General features: G+C 36.2%; 1 protein-coding gene across 1 annotated transcript in view; it reads left to right on the forward strand.

Moving 5' to 3' along the window:
- GABBR2 (gamma-aminobutyric acid type B receptor subunit 2) overlaps positions 1-19,571 on the forward strand; it is a 286,480-nt gene that overhangs the window by 231,231 nt on the left and 35,678 nt on the right. Inside the window, exon 13 of the mRNA XM_026081157.1 lies at positions 16,297-16,407. Coding sequence (XP_025936942.1) covers positions 16,297-16,407 — 111 coding nt within the window. The remainder of the gene's footprint in view (positions 1-16,296; positions 16,408-19,571) is intronic.

The following is a 19,571-nucleotide window of genomic DNA, read 5'->3' on the forward strand; positions in this document are numbered from 1 at the left end:
GTGACTGTCATGTCCTCAGCCCTTTGGTTTGCAGAGCTGCCCCTTTCAGGGGGCAACCTGGCTTGATCTCAGACCTGCCTCATCACTAGGTACATGTCAGCAGTTGGGGCTCTTGGCTGAACCTGGATACCATCACTGGACTTGCCCTGCTCTTTTTTGTTTGGATACTGTGATACTGCCCCTTGCTGGTGATGCCCCGTCTCTGCCTGCTTTGCTGTCATGCTCAGCTCCTGGCTTGCCTTCCTTATGGAGCAGCGCACTTCTGTTGCTCCCTGATAGACACAGTCAATGTTTTAAAAAGTCAGTGAAGCTTACAAGATTAATAACTGTAGTGTAGATCCTCAAGACCTTTTCTATGTGCAGCACTCTTTCATATAGCTCTGCTCCTTACAACCCTCAACACCTTTTTCTGACATTAACACGCCAGATTGTATTAGTCCTGCAGCACCAAAATGCAATGTCCTTTCAATAAGTATATCTACACCAGGAAGTGATATAGATATTAATTTAAAGTAGTTGCAGCTGAAGAAATGTTTTTAAGCTTGAAAGCTGTAATGAAGACCAGAGGTGGAATCTTGACTCCATTAAAGTGAAAAATAAGATTCCCATCTGCTTTGAAGGAGGCATATTTTACCTAGTGTAGCTATTCTCCCTGATTTAGAGGCCGGATGAAAAGAATGAATAACTGCAGCAGCAGATTTTTGCATAAGGCTACTGGATCCAAAGTCATAATATATTCTGAATTGCACTTGTCTGTGCAGATAGAAAACACACCCATTTGCACTCCTTAATAAAGTCACACTAACGCTGCTGAACATTCACATTAACACATGGCTTTAGTAACATCATAGCCTGTTTGTTTGCCATTGTCCACATGCACAAAAGTTATTCACCTGCTAACACAGTTTGTACCTGCCTGTCTTTTATAGCCCTTTTTAAACTGTTTAGTACAGATGGGTGTCTTTATCATCTGCTGATGGAAAAAAATGCATTCAGTCATGTCCTTTATCTACGTATTTATTATTTCAATTTTTACTGTTTTGTTTAGATAATATTGGAGAACTAAGGGTTGAAGACAGCCATTCAGATATGCAGATAGCTCAGATTCTGTTCCAGGACATGCCAGTAAGTTATTGTTAAGACTATAAAGACAGGTGTTTGATCAGGAAATTTCAGGCATATATTTATACTAATTCTCCTTCAAGCAAAATATGCTGGCAAGAAATCCAGAAGCAGCAAATGGCACCTGATGGATTTCATTTCAGTCAGTATTATTTAAGCTATGTGCTGTGTCTTTCTAACCAATGGCATAGGCAAACAATTTTAGCCATAGTACCAAACATTACCGTATTCTTCTGAGACTATTTTGACAAACATCGAGCCTGCTAAAGAAAGAATCAGAATCACATTTATGAGAATGTGTTGGGAATAGAAATCAAACTATAAGATCTGCATGAGAGTATACTTTTTAATTAAAAAGAACATATTTATACAGTGAATATGGATAACAGTGTATTGGAGGAAGCTGTTATTACTTATCACAAGAAACACTAGTCCTCAGATTTGATTTGATTCACATGTGAACAATTCATATCTGAACATTTAGATTAACAGATGCTTGATTCAAACCAAATTGCAAACTGTGAATATTATATTTGGTACAATACTTGAAAGCAGTGTATTTAAATACATTACACTGGAAATTAAACCTTTTATTTAGCCATAATCAGAAGATATAATAATCCAGATAACACAGACTTTACTTTTTTTGAAAAAAAAAGAGAATTATTTGAGGAACAATAAGAAGTTAATATACCTCCTTAAAAATTTAAATGCATAGGGCCAGACTGTGGCAGTTTGCTCATATATCACTAAGGTACTATTTAGCATGCAAATTAGGTAATGTGGACTATATGCTTTTGAAGTGCTAGATTCAGATATCCTTATTAATTTGTGGTTATACTTTATTCCACATTGTCCTAATTACTATAGTAGGAATTATTTGTGGAATGTGGTACTATTTAATTGAGGAAGGCTGTCATAAATTGACTCTAAGGAATGGGTTCAGTTAACTTTTCCCACTGGTAGTAATTCCAGATAAAGGCATGAAGACTCTAATATTCCAGAAATTTAAGGCAAGGAAATGTTTTGGGGTTTTTTTTGGGGGGGGGGAGGGAGAGGAAAGGAGTGATAATCTGTGTACTTTGAACCAACTTTACTTGGGTGGTAAAGTTTTTTACATGAGCAGTTGATGTGAAGATGTTCTAATCCCTGAATTGTATACACATCAACCATGCCAGTTATTCACTTCATGTAATACATAGCTCTTGGAGTTTTAACAGGTTAGATAATTCACAGTCTACTCAAATGTATACATCTGTTCATCGCCCTGATACCCTAGCACTGCCCAATGGAAAATAAACAAGTCTATGAATAACTGTCATATGTGCTGTTCCCTGGATGGGAAGACTGAATGAGATTTTTTTTTTTCAAGCTGATACCTTGTTTTTTGTTAAGGCAAGATCAAAATAATGCACTTTATATTTTGTCTGGATAGGAATTCCTATTTCTAGAAGATTAAGATAGTTTCTGATTGCTATAGAGGTGAATTTTGTGGCCTTCTAATAATATGTATTGCTTAATTTGTTGGATTAAACACATGAAGTATTCATAAAATCATGTCCAAGTGATTGTGAGAACTTAGCTTTATTGCCATGCAAGTACAAATTTATTTACACAAACACATTCCAAAAAGAAAAATCACTTTTATATAAATTCATCAAAAATTAATATGAATTTGTTAATATTGTTAAAATAAATTCCTTTTATTTAGTCAGACAAATATTGATCAGGCAAGCGAACAAATTTTCTGCTCTTAGTTTATATGTGTTAACATGAAACTGCATATGGAATTGGTGCTGAGTCAGTTCATACTCAATATTTTATAACCTAAAAGATGGAAGGATTTGTGAAAATTACTGGTAATGCAAAATATTTTCTAAATACAAAGGAAAACCTGAAATAATGCATATCTTGAGGGGGAAAATGGTTAAAATTCATCTTGAAAAAATGCTGACTGGTACATCTCGGTGCCACTTTTGAGTCTGACCCTTATTATCCTGATTATATCCACATCTTTTCTTCATAACACCTTGAATACATTTTTTTTTACTGTCCAAATATGTATATCTTTCATTCAGACCTTGTATCTCAACTGTTGAATCCTTCCCCAGGTTGGACAGCCCCACTCTCCTCCTCAACTCAGTGGAGAGCTCCACCCTCCCTAGAGCCCCACTCTCTTCACTCTGTCCTCAATACTTCAGAGTGTTGTCCACTCCTTGAGCATGAGAAGAAAGGCTCTTCTCAGCAGTGTTCTAAATATTCCATGGGAATTGTTTTGAAATAAAACTTATTAAGCCACAAATTACAGGAATAACAACCTGAACATCATGTGAGAAGAATCACACAAAATATAAATGTGGTAATATTAAATTTAGGGAAAGAATACTTTAAAAACTATTAAAAAGATGGCAAAAATATCATAATTTTGAAATAAGGAGATTCAGGTCCTGACACGTAGTACAGACTATTCAAGAGTGATACAGAGACAGTGAAGGCATGCATGGCTCTAGAAAAAACATGAAATGGGAAATTTTGGTAGGAAAACTTGCTACTGTATAAAAGGCTCAGAATTGGAGGCAAAAACAGTTGTAGATTAATTTTAGCCATGGAAACCAAATATGCAGAAAATTTTCTAGTGGAAATGGAATCTTGAAGATGATTACTTCTAAAATATAATGGTGTATGTTAAAAACAAATGTCGCTGGAAGTAACATGCTCTGAGGTTTTTTTTAATATAGGAGAGAATGTTCTATGAAAATACATATGACAAAGTAGGCTTGTGACAGTGTATTATTCTTTTACATACCCAATTTACGCTGRGAGTTGAAATTTGGCATGTGAGAGGCAACATATTTCTGAGCACCAGCAAAGAATGAGCAGTAAGAATCATGAAAGGATGAAATGTCCAGATGCAGCGAAATACCCCGATGTTTAAGTTTTCTGAAGGTATGCATATTATCCTTGCTCCTTCAGATCTCAGCATGTCTCCCAAGGTTTCATTTCATCCTTGATCTAACTGTGAGGGTCATATTTCATCTTCAGACCAAAGTACCAAATGTCTGCTCTGCTCTATAAGGGATCAAGTCTTCAAGAATTGTCACCACTGACACTTCTTCAAGTCTCAGATGAGTGGTGAACGCAAGCTCAAGCTTCAGTTTCTCATTGGCAATGAAAACTTCTTCCAGCAGAGGCGCTAACACGTCTAACTTTGCCAAGTCAGATCACTTGGCTTTTACCTTAGCTGCTCCAGAGATCCTCAGTATATGTTTACTTTGGGGAAGATCAGCTAAGAACTTTGTAGCAGAACATTCTGCGTCTTCCTCTCCTTCTCAAAGCACATCAGTAAAACAGATTTCCTGAGGCTGTTGCTGAATCTCACCAGCCTATTCAGGCAGGTCCTGCTCCAAAGAAGTCTTCTAGCATTGCCACACTCAGTCCCATACAAAGCATGAGAAAGATTGCAGCTCCTCACTCTCCTAAAGTCATGTCAGAGTGCATAATAATTGCTCTTATAGCTCAAAAAGAATGTGTGGAAAATGGAAATGTGTGACAAGCTAGTGGCAGCAGGTGAGAAACTGCAAAGGAGGTGAATGCTAAGTCAGATAAACTTAGCTGACAACTGTCACCATTCAGAAATCTCTACCTTCTGAACTGAAGCCTTTCTGCCACAGCGATGATATTGCCTATCTGGCTGTGGTTACCTGATCCTTTGTCTGTCTGTCAGTGAACAGTTAAAAATACTAGGAAAGACCAAAGGCAGTGATACACTAACCATTTCTTTTCAATGCCTTGATCTCAAAATCAAAAGCTTAGCTGTAAATGTGAGTTGTCAAGGGCTGTGCTAAGAAAAAGTTTTTGAGTGCTTTTAGGTCAGTTGTAGTGTGGAATTGCACATGCTCATCTCTTAAAATAAAATCATGTAGTAGGCATTCCTAAAAAAGTAATGGGAGCAATAGTAAAATCCCTAAGTACATCTAATTGAAAAAAAAAATAGAGGGGTACAAAGGGTGGTGGAAACATTTTCCCTAAGAAACAACCCATCTAAATGAATTGTTCAAAACCAGTCAAGATTACAGGCTTGGCTGCCAGTATTGGATCCTGAAACAATACGTTCTTTTAAATTGACTCCTGGCACTTCCATACCAGGAAAAGATGTAAGAATGTAAGATGTAAGAAAATTTGTATCTATTGAGATAATTTAAATTTCACCTGAGAAAAGACAAAAAGTACAGCTAGAGAAATACAGTGTATATTTAGTTATAAAAAAATGTGAAAATAGATTGGAAAATGGTTATGGATCAATCCTTCTTATAATTCCTTAGTTCGAAAATAAGCCATTTTTCTTGTCCAGCTCTTTTAATATAAGTCACTGAATGATATAAATAAGCAGATTTGTACAGGGAACTACTTTTGTCAAAAATGTACAGGAACTGCATAACATAATGAAACAAGGTAGAGGAGGTTCAGAATCATCTGCTTGTACTATGTATATTTCAAACATATACTTTAAAAGCTAAACAAAAACAATTATATGGAGCATAATAGTGTAAAGAAAAATTCTATGGAAATATGTAATAGATTTTATGGTTGATAGATTTTATTTCACCTTGTTTTGGTTTCTTACCAAGTAAAAATTCTTCTAGTTTTATACCAGAGCAAAGGACTTGCAACATTTAAAGTGTTTGGTAGGCTTGCGTTAAGTGAAATCTGGTTTGGCAGCTGCTGAAAGAGGATAAATTATTTAAGAAAAATGTTGCATAAAAGTTTTACTGAACTGAGAGAAAGAAAAAATTCCCATGACTATCTGCTTTGCTCTGAATAACATCAACAAAAGTGGCAACACTGTAATAGCTATTTGTAGAAAAAAAAAGATGTAATGGAAAAATCAAAAATCTCCATAACTGATATTCTTTTTGTGTTTTAAGGGCATGTAACTTTCAAGGTAGCTTAGTGTAACTGTTGTTGGTTCTTACTCATGTCAACTATTCTGATCAATGGAAATGCTTGGTGAATAAGGTTTGAGGCTTGTCTATTCTCTTTTGCATAGCTTTTAAACTAACCTAACCTCTCTATGCATTTAATAACTTTACAAAGGGAAAGCAGAAAGAAATGCTGTGGTATTTGAAGTTTCATATACACAATAAGATGTCCAAATAATTTTATTTAAAGATAGCATTTTTGTGTTTTTTGTTTTGTTTTCTGAATATAATCTGAAATAAACAGAGAAAGATAAAATCATCATTGATTGAATTTGAGGTGCAGATTGGGAGAATGGTAGATAAACAAATAGCTTTCATTTCAGTATGGTGAAATCTCTAGTCACATAACCTATAATGATATAATGTTGGTCACATTTACAGGACAGGATTTTTTAGTTTGTACTGTCCTGACTCCCAAAAGACCATAGGACCATGATTTCTAACTTGCCAAAAAATTATCTCCTGGTTTGAAGCTGTGGTAAATGGAGCTACTGTGATGTCTGAATGTTTAAACAGGGTAACGTTGATCTTTGGTGTTGTGGTGGTTTTGATTATGTATATGGCACCATGACTGATATACCATGTTCAGTTCCACCCTTCAGAATTCAGGAAGCATATTGACAAACTAAAGGTGGTCTGTTAAGGAGCCATAAGAATTATTAAAGAAAGGTAAAGCATGGCTGTAGCGATAAACACTAGGAGTTCAATATTTAGTTTATCAAGAACTACAGTAAGAGCAGATTGGTCCAAAATCTACAAATACCTACACAGGAACTAAACTTCATTATGGGGCACTTCAACTCAGTAGACAAAAGTATAGTAATAATGAATGGAACCTGACACTAAATTCATTTTAGAAATGAGAGGCAAATTTTTTTGCAGTCAACGTAACTGACATTAGGACAACTTACCAAGAATTATACAGGTTCAAGAGCACTGATTTATTTTTTTTTTCTAAGAGATGTTTTACTTCAAAATGGAGTTAATGCAAGGAAAACCTACATCCTGTGATCTGTTGAAGCTGATACAATTATCTAAATGGTTTCATTCAACTGTATAAGCTATATAATTATGGAATCTTTTCAGACTCATTTCCTAAGACAGGAAAGGGGTCTAAGTAAGATTCTAATAATAATGTTAGTTTGTCTAGGGCTAAATCTTTCAAAGCTGACGTAGGCTTCTGCCTAAGGTCAATGCAGACTCTGGTCATCTCTAGTCTGTAGATTTTGCTGGCATATATATGCCAGGAAAAGTTGTAAAGATGCATGGTTCTTTCATTGATGTTACCTTGCTCTAATATGGACTCAGTTATACTATTAAATGTGAAGCTTCAGATGTACTTTATCAAGTCCATAAACCAGCGTTGCTAAACTGGCAAAAATAAATGTAAAAGGAACCTCAAATCTCAAACAGGTTTTCCAGGAATTGGCCTCCTCCAGGAGACTCAGAATGAAGCCTTACAGCTAACAGTGAATATGCTACTTTTGCAATAGTGGGAGAGCTCTGCCAGGAAAAGGAAACCAGATTTGCTACTTTAGAAAAGGTTTAATAATCTTATTGTTAATAATATTCCTTACTTTAGGTACTGAGCCATTTTTCTCAGAAAACATTGATTTGTCATAAGACTGATGTACTCGTAAGAAAAAGGTGGTCCCTGAATTTCTCCATGCAGAATTATTTTGGTAGAAAAGTGCTGAAATGTTCTTGTTGACCTTTATTAACTAAGGAAAATTTTTTTAATTCAAACTGATTTTTAATTTCAAAATATAGTTAACTTCTACTAAATAAGGTTAACAGTTTTAAAAGGTCAAAACCAAATGAAGCATTTTGAAATACAGTAATCAAAATATTTCAGTGTACTTGACCAGGTATGTAAAAATGTTTATGCTCTAGACTTTACTAACATTACACGGTAGGAGGAAAAAATTGAAATCTTCAACATTCTTGTGAGAGAGAAAAATGTTTTTATGTACTTCTGTATATTATGAGTATACTTCTGCACCTCATATTTGACTGTCAACAAGAAGTTGGTAGTACCTTTTAGACAGACCAACTTTTGTGAAGGGGAAGTTGCTGATTCTAGAAAGATTTTGGAAGAGATATATGTGCATACCACTATTGTGGTGCATATACCACTACTGTGATGTTATTATGAGAAGATACTTATTAAGCTAGTGTTAGAATCTATGAATTAAAGAATTTATAAAAATTTTTGAAAACAATGGAAATACCTCCACTTACTACAGTTCTCTCTGAATTGTGATTTAGCACAGTCATAAAACTAGCAGCAAAATCCTCCAATAGTGGACTGATGGAACATCACCCACCCATTTTGGATAAGATAAAAGAATAGGTGAGGAAATTAAAATTTCTCTCATGATGAGAAATAATCCTTTATACTTGCCACAGCCCAGAAAATAATAATTTATCAATGCCTGCATAAGGGCACAATGGTCTCACCTGATATTTACCCCAGAAAATGTCATACAACCTTATTGTATGCTTTATCTCTTCTCCCACACTTCATATTGTATGCATTTTTAAATGGTAACTCTTGGAAAAGGGACTTTCACTTCCTGCATGAAGACAGTGTTAGTTTATTGTCATCGCCATTGCAATACAAATAATGGTAGTAATAATTATTATCAGAATCCATAAGCGAAAGAAATGATAGCACTGAAAAGAAAATGTAAGACAATGATAGAGGCAATATTATTGCCCTTTTTTGCCCAAATAGCTACACAGAATCTATTTCCTGAGAAACATTCTTGTTGGGAGGAGCAGTCGATGATTCATTCCGGTGGCCCTTGGGTTCAAATCCAGCTTATTTATGGAAACTGTGCTGCATCCTATTTCTCAGAGGGTAGCACAAAGAACAGTAAGTCATTTCCTCACTTACAATTCAAAGCCTACTTTCCAGCAAATTATCTGTGAAAAGAGTCCTTGGTTCATCTTAGGGCCCCCACAAAAGTTTATCTATTGCTGCACCCTGCATTTTTGTTTTATCATTTTGCATTTGCCATACTGCCACGTTAACATTGCCTTTTTCCATTACTGTATGCAAGGAGGTATTTAATTGCTTCAGCCACCAAGAAGAGTGGCTGGCTCAGCCTCCAGCATAGCAGGAAATCTAATTAGGAAAAGAAAAATCCTAAAAGAAACTGCAAGTCCAGCTTGTCAGTAAGGATCCTGGGCAGCTTCACAGAAGAGGAGAGAATACTCTTCCTCACTTTGTGAAGCTGATATGAAGTAGTGCACATTTCTGGAAGAAATGCACTATGCAGCAACATCCTTGAAGTCCCAAAATGTGACTTTTTTCCTTGGCTTATGCAGTGCATCTTTTTTTATCTTTTTAGGAAACCAAATTAAAAAAAAACAGATAAAAAATAGGGATATACATATTGGCTTTTCATCAAATGTCATTTCAGTGTGTGATGATTTCTAGCTAGCCAAGGATTACAGTTAGTCACGTGTGTATGCTACGCTAAATACCACTTGCGATGAAGGTGTGGAAGTTACAGGATGAACAGAATTTCTTCTGAAGTGTTGGAAGATTTTAACTTTTGAAGTTTTCATGAAACAAAATAATGCATAAGTCCAATTTATTGCTGGAGAGCCTGAATAAAAAAATGAAAGAAACAGAAATTACCTTGTAATCATTCTGGACAGGCTAATGATGCCCTTTAGTCCACTTCACAGGGGTAGAGGAGTGTGTATCAAGATTCCATATGAAAAACCTTGAGTCCTGAAACATGTTACACCCCACAGGTCTATGTAAATCCTTTGGAGGGCTCCATGGAGATGATAGTGATGTGGCTTTGGGATAAATGGGCACACTGGACCAAAGGCTGACTGTTGTCCGATAAAGTTCCCTCCTATATTGAAGCAGTGGGATTAGAGTTTAAAATAATACTGTTATACTACATTTCTGCCTTACTCATCACCACTATGGAACTCAAGAGCAATGGTTAGCCTAGTTCATTCACATTTTTGAAATGTCCAAAATATTTTCTGTTACAAACTAACATAAATTTAAAGTTTCTAAAACTTTCCTGAAACACAGAGCCAAAGAAAAAGATTTATCTTGGATCAATTTGAAATGCCAGTAATTTATTTTTAATTTGTATGATTAATATAATTAAATGTTATTTTAAAAGTTAACCACAATCTAGAAAATACACATTTTCATCTTAAATAACTTTGCAGGGGGGCATTGTAAAGAATTACAAAACTTGTTTCGGCATAATTTCAAGGCATAAAATTTATTGAAAATGATCCTTTTCCACACAAAAAAGATTCAAAGAAGCAGAATTTTCTTCAAAATTTTTTCCAGTAAATTTCTAATTAGAAATTTCTATAGAAAATTCTAGTTAGAAATTTACTAGAAAAAAATATTGAAGAAAACTCTGCCTCCTCTACTTCTGGAGCACTAAAGAGTGGAGTGAGAAGAATTTTTATATCGGTAATAGTTACCAGAAAAGAAAGATGTTATTGTCTCTAATTCAAAGAAGCTGAATTCCTTTTTATTTCCTAGGCAGTTTGCTTAACCTTCCTGCAACTACTTCTCCTCTATAAAATTGAAGTAATATTTCCCTGTCTGACAGTGCCATGAGCTTTAATTCATTGTCCTGGTATAAAGTAAGTAAATCAACAGATTGGAAACTGGAGTAGTTGTAATGATTTTATGAAGTATAAGTTTGTCTTCCACCTCAGATTACAGAAAAATACAAACAAGTATCTTTTGATCCTTATGAGAAATGTTTCTATGCAGCTGGGAACTGATATAGCACACTATCTTATCAAAGTTGTGTATTCATAGCCATCAAGTGTAAACATTTTTAGACAAATATAAATCACATCTGATTGTAAACTTATCAAATTTAAACACTTTGAATAAACAAACCTAAATTCAAATCTGGAAATTATCTTCTGCTTGTGGCCTTGTTTGAGAGAGCATTGAGCATATGGGCTTCAAGGGACATTGTAGTTGCTCAGAACCTAGCAGTTACCTTCTCCTGAGATCACATGCTTAGTGTTTCTCATTTCTTGTGCATGAACCATGGAGTTGCTAAGTGCAAGGACAGTTATTTAGTTTAAAGCATGTTTTTATTAATAGAATCCTGTATTCCTGCACTGGGAAAACAACCTTTATACTACAGGAAATAGTTTCATGCTTGTCTATTAAAAGCTGAATTTCTGTCTCATGACTCCAAATTGAAGAAAAATACTTGAAGAAAAAAATCATAAGTCAGTCTCCATCCTGGATCATTAGACTATAACAGAAATGACTGAACCTCTCAATTAATATTGAGGAGAAATGAAATTGATCATTGGACTGCGAGAATCCAGTAACAGTTTTGCACTCATCTGAGTTACTATATAATATACAATGTGTTTCATAATGTATCTGACCTCAAGCTCAGATATGACTTACCAAAATTTTAATCAGAAGACATGCTGGGTGAGCTACTCCAACTAAGTAAAGTTTATTATTTTGCATTCATGGAGGCTATGACTTTACATTGTAAAAAATATATGAAACAAAGGCACCCATTTCCTAACAAATCTCTTTTTCATAGCAGAGTTGTTTTTCACTAAAAATATCCTCAAATTATTAAGTAATTGAAAAGTAGATAGTCTCTGTTTCTTCTCTTTCTCTTTTCCTGTGTAATTGAGAGCATGGCTACAATATGCTACATATAAAAACTGTTTAAATCCTTCTGTGGGACATGTTTCCATATGTACGTGCATTTTAGCATGAGGAGGGTCAATTGCAAAGCACAAGTAAATATAATTTCTTACAGAATTTATAGTAATAGCTAGCTATACTTATCCTTGCAAAAATATGGATGTAAAAAGAAGTAAGAGTAATAATTTACTAAAGTCTGGGTTTCCAGATAAGGAATCACATTTGGGCTCCATATGACTGTTAAGTATGCCAAATTTAAAATGCCAAAGTCATCTAATTCATGCTGCGGAACAGTGATAGTATACAGTCATTATGCCAACTAGATGGAAGCCATTTAACGGGAAGATAAAACAGAGATGGGGGATGGTATATGAAAACCATTTAACAGTGTGACAGAAGAGTATGATCCCCTATTTTCACATACTGTGGGAACTGCCAGTTAATTTTAAACCTAGTAAACAGAAGCTGCAACCATTTACCTTATGTTTCATATTCATCTTTGTATAGACTGAAGCCTAATATTCTAATTTTCTCACTGATGGAAGGAACTGCAGCTGCAGAAATGACAGAATGTTGCACGGGAAATCTACAACATAAGTACTCAGAAAGCTTGTTGAGATTTCCTAACTGAGTTATGTTACAGAGGAATACTAGAATTCTGTAAATAAAGATTATCTGCTGTACTTGCAACAGAATCTGAAAAAATGATTGTGTAGAAGGAGCATGCTAGGAAGACCAAGGCCTCTTGGATACTGTGTGGTGGCACAGTAAGACTGGTAACCTTTTTGCTGGATAAAATGCCTCATGGAGCAAAGAATTTTTCCTCCTATTAAGACCTATCTGGAGTTATAAAGAAGAACTAGCAATAAAGAAGACACAAAATAAGTTAATTATATCTTAATTGTCATACAAATACCTTCACAGGATCACCTTCAAAGGGGTTTCAGCTGTAATAGGCACAACAGGGATAAAGAAATTTCTAGTTATAGAGGTAAAAAAGGAATCATGAGCTGCCTTTATATGCATCAAAACACAACATACCCAGCTGGCACAGGTGCCTCAGAATGGTTTTCCCTAACTTTCCACACCTTAGCCTGAGATAAGGAAAGCTGTCCATTATACTGCATACATATGTTTACTCAAGTGGAGCCAGATTCTTAAAGGAATTGCAGCTAATTTTTCCATTAAAACTGCACTTTCACTTGAGTAACTGACTTTCTGATTTCCTACCAAAGGCCATTCTGGAAAGCTACATTCTGTAGGGTTTTTTTTAATCCATAGATACATAAAGGAAACAAGATTCTCATTACTACTCAATTATTTTGATGTGGTGTAGGAATGCACAAGACACTCCACAGTCTCTGTCATTGTCCCCTGCCCTGGACTCCCTTGCAAATTTCCCTGCTGTTTCCAGATGGACTTAAGCTTTATTTCTCCCACTGGCAGTACTCTCCTAAATCATTTCTTACATTTTATGCTGTCAGAAGTGGAACTTCCAGCCTACCAACAGACTAAAGAGCAATGGAAATGAAAACACAAAAATAATTTAAATACACATAGAAAGGAGATATAATCATTTGTGGGTAATGTTTTTATTGGCTGAGAGTTTCTTTCTAGACACAGCGGATGTGATGTAAAACAAGAATTTTACTGGAGGTAATGCACAACTTTTGTATGAAATGAACAGATTAAACTGTTTATGTTCAACTGTCAAAAACATTCCAGAAACTGATGCTGATGTCAGAAACCTTATTAGGTTTCAGAAGAGGTAGGAAAGCCTCAGCCAAATCATAAGATAGGAGGTCTTCAGTCTTTTGAGAATGACATCTGAAGGGCATTTAGACTGTTTTCTATAAAAGGAACAGGCAGATTTCCAGTATGTATATAATCACCTCGACATTTATGCTGTCTTTCTCTATAAAGCAGAAACAAAATGCACAAATGGTGGGTGATTAGAGAGGTCAGTGAAGTGTTCTATTCAGTTATAATACTAGAGTTTTTAAAAATTATTTTGACATCAAAAAATACTATTTTTTAACCCAGTTTTTTGCTATGATTGGTTAATTCATGCAAAATCAGTGAAGAAACAAAATGACAAATTAAAGCTGTAAAACAGGAATGCCATTTTGCAGTAGCAAGTAATCAGAAAAATCAGTTCACTGTAAAATTACTGCTACCTGTTCAAGCCAATACTTAACTTGCACAAATACTCAGGAAAAATTGATTTTAAATACTACCACCTTGCAGATCTGGAAAATGCTTTGAAAGAAGTCCTGTCCCATGTAGAATTTTGCTCATGCTATAATCAAGATTGGCCCTCATTGTGCTCCCACTGGAGCACAAGACTTTCTTATCTCACATGGAAGATCTGAATACACAGTTTTATTTAATTAACATATTTTCAAAACTATTTTTGCTGTATATAATCTGGCAACCTTCCTATTAAGGAAGTGATGTGACTCTTTTCTCTCTCACAGAATTTCAAAACAAGTTACCATGTTTTCCGTATCATTGGTTTTTTTGCCTGGGTTTCTCAGTTTTGAGTAATGAATGTACATATGCTTTCAAATTTTGAAGCAAATTTACATTTGAGAATATCCACATAATGAAAATAAAAATGTCATCTGCCACTTACCAAATAGCAGTTCAGCATTTCAGTAACAATTTTCAAAATAAGGAACAATTCCAATTACTCACAGTGGGTCTAAGAGTGGTAGAACACTTCAGTCTAAGTCCATTACACAAAGTGAAAGTCTACATGATTTGCAAGTCTTCTCCTTTCACAAAAGTATGAAATTGAAATAGAGGGACTGTATGGAAGAAAGGAGGTACAGTCAGGGAAATGAAGTGACAGTCCTGCAATGACTCCTCAACGTGGAAAAAAGGGTTGTTCTAATGACCACAGGCCTAAATTTTATGGAATTTCCATCATTCAAGATCGTGAAGGATGCAACTGTTGGCCTAACTCAAAGGTAGAAAAAAAAATTCTTTATAGTAGGTTCAGGTATAATTTAAAACATTAGACAAATGAATCCATAGGACAGTCCTGTTCAAGTGTAATTATATACTTAGGACTGTATTTAAAAGATGTGTCATGTGAACTTTAGTTCTTACTAGTCAACATCAAAGTTGAACATAGCAGGTTTTATTTGTTATTTGAAAGGGTACGTTCCAGTGCACACAAATTTTAGCATTGGACTTTTGTCATTGATCAAGGAGAATGAGGTACTTTTATTGATCGCTAGACAAACATACATAGCATCTTAAATGTTGTGATGACACTTTATTCTTTATTCTATATTCTCCTGTTCAAGGTTTCTACAGATGGCCCAGACAAGACAAGGTTACAAATGTTATTGTGTCATCTGCTGCAGGATGTGCAAGGAAAGTTGCTACGTTGCTTTTCATGCAAATATAAAGGAGTATGTGTGACTGTACAGCAGATGACTCAAATTTGGGGTGGGGTTCAGTGTCCTTCTCCTTATTTGTTGCATTATTTTTCTTACACTATATGAGGTCAGGAGCAATGCCTCACATATAAAAAGACTGATGGAAGAAACACAGCTGTGGCTTAATGATGTGACTACTGAAATCTGCAGCAAAATTCATACCAGCATCAGAAGCAGCAAGAACAATCCCTAGAAATTTATTCAGGTCTCTCTAAAGACTTTCCACATACAATTCTATGTTTCAATTGATGAAAATGTGATTTTTGCATAGCTCATATAACAATCATTATTCTTCTGCATGAGAGATTTTTACATATATTATTTGTCGCAAAGGGAAATTACAAAGCCTACTGGACAATTAGGTACAGAAAGTTAAGTCTGGGTTGATTGTACTTTGGCTGAAGATCAAATCCAGTGTTTCAAAGTAGAAATTAATAATAGCTTTCAGTATGTCCTCTAAGGCAAAACAGAATATAAGTACGCACAGCTCTGAATAACCAAAAGCAGTATTCTGTGGAATCACATATTGTAAGAAGTACCTTGTATTCTCATACAATATACACCATTAAAAAGCATTTTGACTGTACCCCTGTATATATTCTAATTACAGGCAACATATTAGCTAATACTTGCTTGCTCTTTGTGTCAACTTTTTTTTCCCTGTTGTACAAAAAACAAAGGTTCTTGCAGATTCTTCTGAGTATTTGTACTCTTCTGAGTTTACCTTGTAAAAAAAACAGATGTCCTAAAGCTAATGAATGTGATTGACCATGTTAAACAGAGAATGACTTCAGACAGTTCCTTTCTGATTTGCAGTAAAAGCAACCTCACCTACTGGCTACTATCCCACTGTGTTTCCCCAGCTCTTTACTTTTTACTATATTCCTTTGTAGATTCATGAGACTGTAAACCTCACAATTTTCCTGTAAGCTGGATTCTACATGTCCTTATTCTGTATTCTGCACATCCTCAATCTACTAAGAACAGATTTAAATACCTCCGAGGTATGAATACAAATGAAATCTGAATCTTAACATTCCTCCCTTTATTTTTGTAGCTGGACCCTGCAGGCAGAGATATCTCCATCCGTCCAATCTTGGAACACTGTGAAAACACTCACATGACAATTTGGCTTGGAATAGTCTACGCATATAAAGGGCTGCTCATGGTAAGCATAGCTTGTTCTGCGAAACACTGCTTTCAGGTTGCTATTTATTGATAGTAACAAACTGAATTACATTTGCTTTCCTGATGGCTGTGAGTGAATTAAAACTTTATTGAATAAATCTTTTATAATTTGGCCTGTTCTAAAGTTCATTAACTGGCAATATGTGGATATGATATTATGTGAAATAAGTAGGACACTATTAAAATAACATTTAAGCTGAATGCTATAGACATACAGCAAACCAAGAAATTCAGCAGTTGGAAGGTGGATCTGTGAATGAGACAACCTTGTTAATAGACAAGCCTAATCATCTGGATTTGTTTAGGTTCTCCAAAAGAGTGGAACTAGGTCCAGTATTTCTTGGTTTTCATTTTAAATGTTCGCCTCTGAGTTGTAACTGGCCTTCAGGGATAGTCACAGGAGATGAAAGATGAACTTGGAGCCTGAGTCAAAATAACCTTTTTGTCACTACAGCCTATCTCCACAAAAGGATTTTGTTACTAAAGTAGAATTCAGGAACCAGGAATCCCAAATCTTGATAGTTAAAAAAAAAACCACACACACAAGAAAACTGTAAAGGTGACCATTGTGACTCATGTCCTAAGTCTCAAGATTTTAAAAACATCGTGCTTTTGATAGCACTGACCAGATGAACACCTCTCTTGAGCTAAACCTCATCTGGATCCTCCAACCAGCTAATCATCTGTTTACACTGCCCAAAGGGTTCAATTTGGCTATGTGTATTTGTAGCACACCTGTTGATTAGGAGATGTGAAAGACTGGATGAGCTGCTTCGACTCAGCATGTCTGGTGTTAATGCAGGGGGGAGGGCAGGCAGCCAGGAAGAGTGAGCTGCTCGTGCCTGAAATATGCCTCTTCCCTCTCTACAGTGAATCACTGCTCTACAGAGCTGCAGAGTCCTGCTTCTTTTCATGCTGTTTTTTCAGGCTGAGAGATCTTTAAACATGCAATACAAAGTACAACAGGAAGGAATGAGAGCATTTTTTATTCTAAACAGTCAATAACTTTCTGGTCAGACTGGTGTCCAGGCAGAGAAGGGAATTGCACCAAGTTTTTCCACTTCCTTGGTGAGATTCTGATCCCTGAGTTACTAAAAGGAAGCTTTCCTGCTTTCCAGTTTAAGAAAGAAAGTATTGACTTGAGAGATAGATAACTATTTTTAGGAGAAGATCCAAGCAACCTGTGAAATGAAGACATAGAATATATTTGGTCCCCCAAAGGGATCAGGATTTAAGACAGCTCCCATGTCTCAGCATTTCCTGAGGGATAATTCTAAGCGGCTCTGGATTTATAGTAATTTCAGCATGCAGCACAAGGTCAAGGGGATTCACTTTGAGGGTGAGGCAGCTAGAAGTTAGGAAGAGTGACACTGACCAGCACTGTGGCCACAGTTTGACAGGAAGATATAATATCGGCACCTGGCATAAAACATCATGCTCTCTCCTGCTGCTGTGCCACAGCTACCCCAAAATTGTACTAGTACATTATTTCTCTATGGAGCCACTTTGCACGCTAAATGAACTAGTCCAGCTCCAAACAGATCTTTGCAAATAGAAGGGAGCAAAGGCTCCTTAAAGCTGTCAAAGCCTCTGTGTCATAGCAGGGCCCAAGTGCAAGTGTGAGAGCTTCTGAAATTTCTACTTGTACTTCTGCTTGTACTTCTTTGTTTGCTTCTTTCTGATCTGCATAGTGTCAGTTTCTAATTTTGGCTCACTATTAAGCCACATTTTCCTAAGAGGTAAACTGGAAAGCACAGCTCTAGTACCCAATTGCTGACAAGGTATTTAACTTTATTGTAATGTTCATGTTCTATGTAGTGATGTCATTTATTTACTTTCAAGAATGAAGTTCTTCACTCTTTGTCTCCTTTCTAATATATCCCTTGATTACTGGTTTGAGGCACCTGTCAGTAAATTTTGTTCTTGATTTAGAAGGGTATTTTTCCCTTTCTGTATTTAATTTTACAGGAGTTTTGTACACAACAGTACAAAGCAACAGTTCTTATTAACAGAAACTTAGCTCAACTAGAGTACTTATTCTAATTACACTAAAAGTTATGCTAACAGTAACTACTTAGTAAACAGAGAAAGCTAGCTAATTTATACTAACTGTAACTACCCAAATGAATGGACTAGGCAAACCAATTCTGATTGATCTTACCCACGCATTGTCTCAGGGGCCAATGTACACTCAATCACAGGGAAGTAACTACAGGAAGGTGTCCCTGTCCCAAGGGGTTCCACAAGTTGGCAGACCCACTGACAGAAGAAGCCAAAGACAGCCTCCAGGACCAACCTATTTATACCTTTCAGGGGAAGGCAGAGGTGGAGTCACTAGGCCAGTTGCAGTTCTCTTCACGCAGGTGCAGTCCCTAGTTCTTGGCTGCTGCAAGGTTCAACTCTCCTCCATCCTTCTTATGACCATCACACCCACAGTCATGCAGTGGGAGGGGGGTGACTGAACACTCCCAATGGCAGGCTAGCTGCCTTGCGCACTCTTCAGCACTGAAGAAAGGAGTTTGAGTGACTGCCAATGACTGCTTTACTCTTGCAGTGGTGGTCCCAAAGAGCGATGCCATAGCTGGGGTAAGAAGGAGTTAATTCCAGCCTGCAATGATTAACACTGCCCCAGCAGTGAAGGCAGGTGTTGTCTCTCAAGGTCCTGATGAGGAGGAGACAGTCCTGACCACAGCAATTAACACTGCCCCAGTAGTGAGAGGAAGCTTTTGTTTCTCAAGGTCCTGGTGCCCAAGCAGGCCTTATCTGAAAGTCTTGACATCCTCCCTTTTGGAGTGTAAAACAAGTGTTCAGACTACTTGTAACTGGCACCAAATGTGTATGGGGGGGGAAGCTAGGAGCATCCCCCCACATACACCTTCTTAAACTTGCCAGGGGTGCATTACTAGCAAGTACGCTAACATCTTTTTGAGAGATATAAATTCTTTTTCCAGTCTCAGCCAGAGAAATACCAGATTAATGATGGATTGGGCTACTGTAGGGCACTTTGCTTATTAAACACACACTCTGGACTTGCCTACAGTTTGATTCCCCTCTTCCTACTAATTCATTTAATTAACAGTAGGATCGGGGTGTGCATATTTTGGAGTTTCTTTCATTCTTTCTGATACTGATGTAATATCACAG

Source organism: Apteryx rowi, unplaced genomic scaffold (assembly GCF_003343035.1).
Source record: "Apteryx rowi isolate R43461 unplaced genomic scaffold, aptRow1 scaffold_539, whole genome shotgun sequence".
In the NCBI taxonomy this organism is placed as follows: Eukaryota; Metazoa; Chordata; class Aves; order Apterygiformes; family Apterygidae; genus Apteryx; species Apteryx rowi.